General features: G+C 51.6%; 1 protein-coding gene across 3 annotated transcripts in view; it reads right to left on the reverse strand.

The window, feature by feature from the left end:
• Positions 1-360: 360 nt before the first annotated feature.
• P2RY8 (P2Y receptor family member 8) overlaps positions 361-12,139 on the reverse strand; it is a 54,265-nt gene continuing 42,486 nt past the window's right edge. For 2 of the 3 annotated variants that reach the window (XM_043457630.1, XM_043457631.1), the window contains one exon: positions 361-1,839. In XM_043457630.1, the coding sequence (XP_043313565.1) occupies positions 721-1,785 (1,065 nt within the window). In that variant the 5' untranslated portion in view covers positions 1,786-1,839 and the 3' untranslated portion in view covers positions 361-720. Of the gene's footprint in view, positions 1,840-6,877; positions 7,052-12,139 lie in introns of those variants that run through there. The other variant, XM_043457632.1, reaches the window with a different exon arrangement.

The raw sequence follows: 12,139 nt of genomic DNA on the forward strand, positions 1-12,139 counted from the left end.
GCAAGCTGCAGCCCGAGGCACTAGAGGGAGACACAGCCGTAGGAACATAAACTGACCACCCTCAGCAACTTCATGTCCACCCGGAGACCCTTGGTCTACACCTCCCCTCGGTCAACACCTCCTGGATCCTTCCCGTCCGGCGGCCGCCGCTTGTGGACGTTTAAGTATAAGTTTGGTTTCCTGGTGGTTCAGCTGGTAAAGAATCTGCTTGCAATGCAGGCGGGCCCAGTTTGATTCTTGGGCAGGCCAAGATCCCCTGGAGAAGGGACAGGCTACCCACTGCAGTATTCTTGGGCTTCCCTCATGGCTCAGCTGGTAAAGAAGCTGCCTGCAATGCAGGAGACCTGGGTTCGATCCCTGGGTTGGAAGATGCCTTGGAGAAGGGGATGGGCTATCCACTCCAGTATTCTGGCCTGGAGAATTCTGTGGACTGTATAGTCCATGGGGTTGCAAAGGGTCAGACATGACTGGAGAAGCTGAGCCCCCGACAGCAACCCAGCGCAGCTGACCCTGGCGTTTGCCAGGCTCCGATGGTGGTGGTGGTGAGGGGGGACCAGCTGATGTCTCCGGGTTCCCTGAGACCCCAGAGCACGGGGCCCTAAAGGGCCCGTCCAGCGTGGTCTGGCTGAATCCCCCTGCGCCCGGAGTGACCGAAAACAGGCCGAAAAGACCCCTGCTGTCCCTCAACACTCCACGCCCTCGCGATGAGGGGTGCCTGTCTCAGAACACGCTCTCCTGCCGCCTCACGCTGGGCCTCTCGGGCGCCTCCTGCCCGTCCACGGAGCGCGCGGACAGGGTCCGCCCGGAGAAGAGGCTCTCGCGGCGGCTGTCGGGGCTGTCGGCGGCGGGCAGCGGGCCGTAGCCCAGGTAGTCGCGGAGGCGCAGCTGGAACTCGCTGGACGCGAAGTAGTAGACGAAGGGGTCCAGGCAGTTGTTGAGGCAGCTGAGGCAGAGCGTGAGCTTGTAGACGTGGTAGTAACTGCGGCCCAGGAAGAGCCGGCTGACCATGTGCACCAGCAGCACGAAGTTGTTGGGCGCGAAGCAGGCCACGAAGGCGAGCAGGACCACGGCGGCCAGGCAGACGGCGCGGCGCCGCTGCGCGCGGCCGTGGCGGTCGGCGGAGCGCAGCAGCGTGAGGATGGTGGCCGTGTAGCAGGCCACGGTGATCACGAAGGGGATGAGGAAGAGGACGACGAAGAGCGTGAAGAGGAAGGCGGCCCACATGGCCACGCTGGGCAGCATGGTGGACTTGAGCACGTCGAAGCAGGTGACGATGCCCAGCGCGTCCACGGCGTAGGTGAGGTCGGTGCGCGCCAGCGGGGACAGCGCGACCAGCAGCAGCAGCCACGTGGCGGCGCAGGCGGCCAGCGCGTAGCGGCGGCGCCGCCAGCGGGCGGACGCCAGCGGGTACACGACGCCCAGGAAGCGGTCCACGCTGATGCAGGTCATGGTGAGGATGGACGAGTACATGTTGGCGTAGAAGGTCACGGTGACGGCGTTGCAGAGCACCACGCCGAACACCCAGTGGTTGCCGTTGCAGTGGTAGTAGATCTGGAAGGGCAGCACGCAGGCCAGCATGAGGTCCGTGACGCTCAGGTTGATCATGAAGATGACGGACGGCGTCTTGGGCCCGATGTGCCGGCAGAGCACCCACAGCGAGAACAGGTTGCCCGGGATGCTCACCAGCGCCACCAGCGAGTACACCGCCGGCAGCACCACCGCGATGGCCGGGTCCCGCAGCATCAGGATGGTGGCGTTGTCCGGGCGCGTCACGTTCATGTCCATGCTGCGGCCGTGGCGGGGGCGGGGGCGGGGGGTCTCAGGGTAGGGGCTGCCGATCTGCAAGACAAGGCGGGAAGGTGAGAGGCGCCGGAGGGCGGGGCGTCCTGGGAGAGCGGGGAACACACCGGAGCGTCATGGGTGCGCGCGCACGTTCGCGGGAGCGCGGACGTCGTGTGGTACATGCACATGTGATGTAGGCACACACATTACATATACGTATATGCGTGACACACACCGTATTCCATGTGTATATCTATATATGTGCTATATAAACACACACACCATATTCCATGTGTATATGTATATATATGTGATATATATACACACACCATATTGTATGTATACATCTATGTATGTGATATATACACACACACCATGTTCCATGTGTATATCTATATATGTGATATATAAACACACACACCATATTCCATGTGTATATGTATATATATGTGATATATATACACACACCATATTGTATGTATACATCTATGTATGTGATATATACACACACACCATGTTCCATGTGTATATCTATATATGTGATATATAAACACACACACCATATTCCATGTGTATATGTATATATATGTGATATATATACACACACCATATTGTATGTATACATCTATGTATGTGATATATACACACACACCATGTTCCATGTGTATATCTATATATGTGCATGTGTATATCTATATATGTGATATATACACACACAACATATTCCATGTGTACATGTATATATATGTGATATATATACACACACCGCATTGTATGTATACATCTATGTATATGATATATGCACACACCATATTCCATGTCTACATCTATGTATGTGATAGATACACACACACCATAGTCCATGTGTATATCTATGTACGTGATATATATACACACACACCATATTCCATGTGTATCTTTATATATGTGATATATATACTCACACCATATTGCATGTGTATATCTATATATGTGATATATACACACACCATATTGCATGTACATATCTATATATATATGTGATATATACACACACACCATATTGCATGTGTATATGTATATATATGTGATATATATACACACACCATATTGTATGTATATATCTATGTATGTGATATATACACACACACCATAGTCCATGGGTATATGTATATATGTCATATATATACACACACCGTATTCCATGTGTATATGTATATATATGTGATATATATACACACACCATATTGTATGTATATATCTATGTATGTGATATATACACACACACCATGTTCCATGTGTATATCTATGTATGTGATATATAAACACACACACCATATTCCATGTGTATATGTATATATATGTGATATATATACACACACCATATTGTATGTATACATCTATGTATGTGATATATACACACACACCATGTTCCATGTGTATATCTATGTATGTGATATATACACACACACCGTATTCCATGTGTATATCTATGTATGTGATATGTATACACACACCATATTGCATGTGTATATCTATATATGTGATATATACACACACAACATATTCCATGTGTACATGTATATATATGTGATATATATACACACACCGCATTGTATGTATACATCTATGTATATGATATATGCACACACCATATTCCATGTCTACATCTATGTATGTGATAGATACACACCATAGTCCATGTGTATATCTATGTACGTGATATATATACACACACACCATATTCCATGTGTATCTTTATATATGTGATATATATACTCACACCATATTGCATGTGTATATCTATATATGTGATATATACACACACCATATTGCATGTACATATCTATATATATATGTGATATATACACACACACCATATTGCATGTGTATATGTATATATATGTGATATATATACACACACCATATTGTATGTATATATCTATGTATGTGATATATACACACACACCATAGTCCATGGGTATATGTATATATGTCATATATATACACACACCGTATTCCATGTGTATATGTATATATATGTGATATATATACACACACCATATTGTATGTATATATCTATATATGTGATATATACACACACCATATTCCATGTGTATATGTGTATATATGTGATATATAAACACACACCATATTCCATGTGTATATGTATATATATCTGATATATATACACACACCATATTGTATGTATATATCTATATATATGTGATATATATACACACACCATATTCCATGTGTATATGTATATATATGTGACATACACACACACCATATTGCATGTATATATCTATATATATGTTATATATATACACACACACCATATTGTATGTATATATCTATATATGTGATATATACACACACACCATATTCCATGTGTATATGTATATATATATGACATATACACACATTATATTGTATGTATCTATGAGATATACACACACTATATTGTGTGTATATATGTACACATACATAAAATATGCACACACCATATTGCATGTATATATGTATATGTGATATTTACACACTATATTCTATATATATTTTTATATGATATATATACACACACCATATTGCATGTATAGATGTATATACATGTGATATAGCCACACACACCATATTGCATGTATGTGAAAAAAGTGAAAGTCACTCAGTCGAGTCCAACTCTTTGCGACGCCATGGATTATACAGTCCATGGAAGTCTCCAGGCCAGAATACTGGAGTGGGTAGCCTTTTCCTCCTCCAGATCTTCCCAACCCAGGGATCAAACCCAGGTCTCCCACACTGCAGGCAGAGTCTTTACCTGCAGAATATTCTTTACCTGAGCCACAAGGGAAGTCCATTGCATGTATATATGTGTGTGTGTGTCTATACATAACACACAGATATAAATCTTATGGTATATACATGCATGTGTATGTATATATATAAACACAAATGTATTCAATTGTGGGCTTCTCTAGTGGCTTAGATGCCAAAGAATCTGCCTGCAATGCAGGAGACCCCGGTTCAATCCCTGGGTCGGGAAGATCCCCTGGAGGAGGTCATGGTAACCCCCTCCAGTGTTCTTGCCTGGAGAATCCAACGGACAGAGGAGCCTGGTGGGCTACAGTCCATGGGGTCACAAAGAGTCAGACACGACTGAATGACTTTGCATGGGGTGCTAAGATGCCCCGGAGCCTGACTGGAAGTGCCAGCCTGCTGGAGACGGTGAGTTCTGAGCTGACTCCTGCTGCTGGAACCTGAAACTTTGCACTCTTGAACTTCTGTTTTTTTCCTGCTGACCTTCCTCCCCGCTCAAAACAGAGAAGTCCCCGAAGCTGCTTACACACCTTGCTCATGACCGGCCGGCCCCTCAGAGTCAGAGAGAGAAAGGGGCCCGGGGCCCAGGGGAGAAGCAACTCCTGGGGCTGCCTGCCCCCGCCTTCTGGACACAGTGGGTTCCAAGTGTCACTGTCTTTGTCTTTTCTTATGTAAATGAAACCCAAAGGCAGCTCGCAGTTCACCTCTGTTGGTTTTTCAAAGTCTGGGGGATGGTTTAGTTACCTCTTTGCTCACTCCTTCAGTCATGTCGGACTCTGCAACCCCATGGACTGTATACCCCGCCAGCCTCGTCTGTCAATGGGGTTTTCCAGGCAAGTATAGTGGAGTGGGTTGCCATGCCCTCCTCCAGGGGATCTTCCCGACCCAGGGATCAAACCCGGGTCTCCCTCATTGCAGGTGGATTCTTTACTGTCTCAGCCACCTGGCGAAGTTGCTATTTTTCCCGTGGCTGAAGCTGTCACTTCTGTTTTCGGCCCTGTGTGTGTGTGTGTGTGTGCGCGCGCGGGAGCGCCTGATATCTGGGCTCCAGAAATCAGGGCGTGGGGCTCAGCTGGGCAACCGGGTGCCACCCCCGTTATAGCTCGGCCCGGAAGACGCCCCCTGGCTCACGTGCGCCTTGCAGTTGGACACCTGCCGCGCGGTCCGGGGAGGACGTCCATCCCCCAGGGGGTCTGTTGGCAGGAATCATGGTCCCTGAGTCGCTGGCGAAGCCAGCACGCGCGGCCCTTCAACGCTGATGGCATTGCAGCGCCCCTTTCAGACCCTGGCGCCGCGGACATCTGTGCGTTCCTCCGCAGGAGATGTAACATCTGCGGTGGGGGTGTGCCGAACGAGGTTCCTCAAACCCATTTAAAAATGGCCCGGGTTTCGCTTTGAGTAGGAAAACTTTCCGCACCACTAGCTCACGGCCAGGTGCGACCTTACAGTTACGGTTGGGGGGGGGGGGTGCCACCCCACACATCACGGCCCCCTATCTCCATCCACCTTTGGGGTTCAGGAGCAGAAGTGACCCGGACGTCTCAGGATCGCACGTGGAGGCCGCAGGGGGAGGGGGCCGTGGAGAGGAGAGAGCTCTCTGATCTGCAGGGGAAAGGGGAACTCGTGGAGGGGACGGGGCTGGGGGTTGACCAGGAGGCTATTGCGTGTCCACAGTCGTGTGGGGGGCGGAATCTGAGCAGATGGGGGGGGGGCGGGTTGCAGAGAGCTGGAGACAGAAAGTCCAGCCTCCCCCGTCGAGTGGCACGGAGGGGCGGGGAGCCTGCTGGAGGCTCCCCTGGGGTCTCAGATGGTCAAGATCTCCCTGCAATGAAGGAGACCTGGGTTGGATCCCTGGGTGGGGAAGATCCCCTGGAGGAGGGCATGGTAACCCGCTCCAGTGTTCTTGCCTGGAGCATCCCACGGACAGAGGAGCCTGGCGGGGCTACAGTCCACTGGGTCGCAGAGAGTCGGTCTACGACTCCGCGGCTAGCACGCTTTTCCACTTCTGCCCAGTGATGACTCCCCCCCCCCCCCAACCTTCCTTCCCCCGGATCTGTCGTAACCTCCCGGTGGGAGCTTCAAAAGAGACTTCATTTGCATAACACAGCGGCTGGCCCCCGCAGAGAAGCCACGTGGGCGTCCGGGAGGCCTCGGTCTGCACCCCGAAGCTGCCGCCTCCCCCCCGCCAGCCCCCAGGGCCCCCCCCAAGCTTTCACCTGTGCCCGTCTCGGGGACCGGGCAGGCAGCCCCTTCCCCTGCAGCGCGGCGACGCACGGCTGATTCATAAAGAAATCACCTCTAACAGATGCGGCCGGCTCGCAAAGCCGCGGGCGGGCGGGCGCGGCGGACGACTAGGGGGTGGGGGATGGAAGTGGCGTGAAATGAGCCACAAACGGTTGCTGGCGGCCGCAAGACGCTCCCCCTGGGGCGCTGGGCGGGCAGAGGCGGCTCTTTGCCAGAGGCACGGGGCAGCCTGGAGGCTTGGGGGCCGCAGGGTGCCGGGTGGGGCGGAGGTTCTGCCGGAAGCTGCACGCAGACGTCACACACGAGCTCGCAGAGAGCTGCGGCCGGTCCGTCCTTGGCTCCTGGGTGCCCCCCGCCCGCCCCCATCCCCGTCGACCTCTCTTCTTAAGGGCTTTACAGAGCCGCCAGGAAAACATCATCAAGATCACCTCTGCAAAGTTGACATACAGGTGCGGGCGTTAGCCCCTCAGTCGTGTCCGACTCTCTGCGACCCCCCTGGACTGTTGCTCACCAGGCTCCGCCGTCCAAGGCGTTCTCTAAGCAAGAACACTGGAGTGGGCCGCCACACCAGTGGGATCTTCCCAATCCAGGGATCTAACCTGCGTCTCCTGCGTTGCAGGCGGATTCTTGACCATCCGGGCCACCAGGGACACAGTGGTGGTTTCTCATATATTTGCAAAGAGACGCAACCAGTCCCATCACGCAATCCCAGAATGTCCTCATCGCCTTGAAAAGAAACCCTGCATGCCCAGGCCGTCACCCCCCAATTCCCTCCCCAAATGCATACGGATACACGTTTAAAAATGGAGCTCAGATTCACCTATTGCACAGTTCACCATGTTGAAAGTGGAAGACTCTGCGTTACGGGGCAGGGCTCGCCGGCTTTCACGACTGTCATCTCTGTCTGGTTCCAGACATGTTTATCCCCCTCACAAGGAGACGCTGTACCCTTAAGAGTTCCCACATCTTCCCAGCCCCTGGTGGGCCTTGTGAGTCTGTGGGTTTGCCTTACATGTTTCGTGTAAATGGAACCACACATCGTGTCTGCTTCTCTCACTGAGCAGTGTGTGTTCAGGGTCCAGCCACGCTGTGGCCTGTGTCAGAGCCTCACTCCTTTTTTGTGGCTGCATAATATTCCCCTGTGCACATGGACCCCATGCTGTTTATCCATCCATCATCCATCCGTCCACCCACTCACTTATCCATCCATCCATCCGTCCATCCACCCACTCACTTATCTATCCATCCATCCATCCACTCATTTATCCATCCATGCATCCACCCATCCATCTATCCATGCATCATCCATCTGTCCATCCACCCACCCACCACTTATCCCTCCATTTATCATCCATCCATCCATCCATCCACTCATTTATCCATCCATGTATCCATCGATCCATGCATCCACCCACCCATCTATCCATCCATCCATCCTCTCACTTATCCATCCATCCATCCATCCATCATCCATCCATCCATCCATCCATCATCCATCCACTCATTTATCCATCCATGCATCCACCCATCCATCTATCCATGCATCATCCATCCATCCATCCACCCACCACTTATCCATGCATCTATTGTCCACCCATCCATCCACCCATCCATCTATCCATCCATCCATCCATCATCCATCCAACCATCCATCCACTCATTTATCCATCCATGTATCCATCGATCCATGCATCCACCCACCCATCTATCCATCCATCCATCCATCATCCATCCATCATCCATCCATCCATCACTTATCCATCCATCCTTCATGCCATCCATCACATCCATCCATGCATCTATCCATCCATCCATGCATCTATCCATCCATCCATCATCTATCCATCCATCCATCATCCACCATCCACCCACTCACTATCTCTCCATCCATCCATCCATCCACTCATTTATCCATCCATGCATCCACCCATCCATCTATACATGCATCATCCATCCATCCATCCATCCACCCACCACTTATCCATGCATCTATTGTCCATCCATCCATCCACCCATCCATCTATCCATCCACCCATCCATTATCCATCCAACCATCCATCCACTCATTTATCCATCCATGTATCCATCGATCCATGCATCTACCCACCCATCTATCCACCCATCATCCATCCAACCATCCCTCTATCCATCCATCCATCCTCTCACTTATCCATCCATCCATCCATCCATCCATCATCCATCCATCCATTCATCATCCATCCAATCATCCATCCACTCAGTTATCCATCCATGCATTCACCCACCCATCTATCCATCCATCATCCATCCATCCATCCACCCATCCATCTATCCACCCATCCACCCATCATCCATCCAACCATCCATCCACTCATTTATCCATCCATGCATCCACCCACCCGTCTATCCATCCATCATCCATCCATCCATCCATCCATCCATCCACTCACTTATCCATCCATCCACCCATCCTTCCATCCACCCATTCACCCACCCATCTATCCATACATCATCCATCTATCCATCCATCCATCCACTCACTTATCCATCCATCCATCCAGCCAGCCAGCCACTCATCCATCCATCCATCCCTAGCTGCTAACACTTACACCAAGCCCAGGACTCCCCTCCCCGCCCCCTCTGAAGGTCAGAGACACTCAGGATGGTGGTCCTTCTGCCTCTACTGAGGTGGGTCTTACTCAGGTGGGGTGAGTGAAAAGCAGCCCTGAGTCAAAGGGATGACTGCTCTTTAAGGACCTCCCCTGTGTCTTTTCAACAACAGCCCAAAGTTCCCAAGCGCTGGGGGGTTCTCCTAGGGCTGAGCTCATAGCAGGGACCAAAAGGAAACCATGATCCAGCCCTTTGCAGTGTGGGCTGGCCTCTTTTCTGGGTTTCTTGGGGGGTCTTATGCCACCCAAGTCGTGGTGTTTTGTGGGGGCAGCTCTGGAAACCTCAGCCCCAAAGCATTCAAGGGCCACAGCTTCAGAGAGCTAGTGACATCACAGAGTCCAAATGGATGGTGCCTTGTAGTCCATAGAATATTCTCTCCCGGGATGTTGTTGTGTAGTTGTTAAGTTGTGTCTGACCCTTTGCGATCCCATGGACTGTAGCCTGCCACGATCCTCTATCCAAGGGATTCTCCAGGCAAGAACACTGGAGTGGGTTGCCACGTCTTCCTGCAGGGGATCTTCCCGGCCCAGAAGGCCCGGGTTTGAATCCTGGGTCGAGAATCCTGGGATGACTTAACCACACGGAGCTCACAGCTGCCTGGTGCAGCAAGGGTTGGGAAAAGGCAAGCTGTGAGGTCCTGCCCACCCAGACCCTCAATGTCCTCATCTGTCATATCACGGATGGAGACTCACCCTCTGAGGGTGGGCATGGTACCAAGGGAACTAGTAACAGCGAAGCATGCTGTCAGCTGGGGTGTGTCCATAAATACTGGCTAGATCAGTAACTTGGGGGATGTCCTGGACTGTCCTGACAGAGGGCCACAAACTGGAGGACTAGTGACAACAGACATCCATCCCCCCCAGCCCTGGAGACCAGACATCTCAGGTCAAGGGGTCCCAGGGCTGAGCTCCCTGCAGAGGCTCCAGGGGAGGGTCCTTCTTGCCTCTTCCAGCTTCTGGGGGCTCCGGGCGTCCATCCCTGGGCTGGTGTCCGACTCCCTCCCATCTCTGCCTGTCTCCACATGGCTTCTCCTCTATGTCCATGTCTCGCCTCTTCTGTGTCTTATAAGGACCTTCTCCCTGGGTTTAGGGCCACCCCCATCCAGGAGGTCATCATCTCAGACCCTTCACTCCATCACCTCTGCACAGACCCTGTTTCCTAATCATGCCCCGGCCTGACTTTGTGAGTGGGCATGAATCTTAGGGGGGCAGCCTTCAACCCACCACACCACCCATTGGACAAAAGTCCTATAAGTAACTCAGCAAATAACAGGTGGATTTCTTCTGAAATTCGATCATGATACTCAATGCAGTCTTCTAGAATGTTTTTTGGGGGGGGGGCATTGTTTTTTAAATTAATTTATAAATTTTAACTGGAGGCTAATCATTGTACAATATCCAGAATCTTTATGTAGGTGCCCGTCATCTATTGGCAGGATTTAAAAAAGATCTTAGGGTCACCGACTGATGCAGTTTGTGGAAGGTCACTTGTCATTGTGTTTAGGGCCGCTTCATCCAGGAGGGGGCTTCCCTGGTGGTCAGCTGGTAAAGAATCCACCTGCAAAGCGGGAGACCTGGTTTCGATTCCTGGGCTGGGAAGATCCCCTGGAGAAGGGATAGGCTACCCACTCCAGTTATTCTTGGGTTTCCCTGGTGACTCAGCTGGTAAAGAATTTGCCTGCAATGGGAGAGACCTGGGTCCGATCCCTGGGTCGGGAAGATCCCCTGGAGGAGGGAACGGCAACCCGCTCCAGTATTCTGGCCTGGAGAATTCCATGGACAGAGGAGCCTGGCGGGCTACAGTCCATGGGGTTGCAGAGAGTCGGACACGACTAAGTGACTCAGCTCAGCGCAGCTCAGCATGCAGGAGGGCCTCATCTCAGGCCCTTCCCTTCATCACATCTGCAGATACCACAGTTTTCTCCCCACTCATGGGTCCCAGGGGTCAGGATGTGGATACGTCTTTGCTGGCCCCCACTCCAGGCATCAACTAGCTTCAGCCACGTCCCCGCCAGCATCAGGGCTGAGTCACGAGCGCGGACAGAAGACTTTCCAAGCATTAGATCCTGCAGAGGTGGGAGCTACACGAGGTTGCTTTGGAATCTGACCACCACGCCCAGACATTTGGGCCATTCCCTGCCGGGATAGGGGTGCGTCATCAGTCTCATGTGGGAGATCCTGCCCTCTTGCCCATGACTCCGGGACCCGAGCGATGCTTGTGAACCTGCCCAGCAGAGGAAGCTGCGATGGGTTTTCTGGTTCACCCTAGGGGTAACCCAGAAAAGACACCGGAAACTCTGTGGCTGTCACGGGGGAATCATGTCTCCCACTTCAAGTTCAGGTTGACGCTCTAACTCCCTGTAGGTAAAAGGGTCTCCTTTGTTCCAAGGCGGGGGTAAGCTGGTATCTTTGCAGATGTAATTCTTTAGGTTCACGTGAGGTCCATCTGGGCTTCCCAGGTGGCTCAGTGGGTAAAGAACCTGCCTGCAAATGCCAGAGATGTGGGTTTGATCCCTGGGTCAGGAAGATCCCCTGGAGGAGGGCCTGGCAACCCACTGCAGTATTCCTGCCAGCAGCATCCCATGGATAGAGGAGCCTGGCGGGCTGCAGTCCTTGGCATTGCAGAGTCGGACACGCCTGAAGTGACTGACCACGCGTGACGTCCT

The sequence above is a fragment of the Cervus canadensis genome, chromosome X (genome assembly GCF_019320065.1).
Source record: "Cervus canadensis isolate Bull #8, Minnesota chromosome X, ASM1932006v1, whole genome shotgun sequence".
In the NCBI taxonomy this organism is placed as follows: Eukaryota; Metazoa; Chordata; class Mammalia; order Artiodactyla; family Cervidae; genus Cervus; species Cervus canadensis.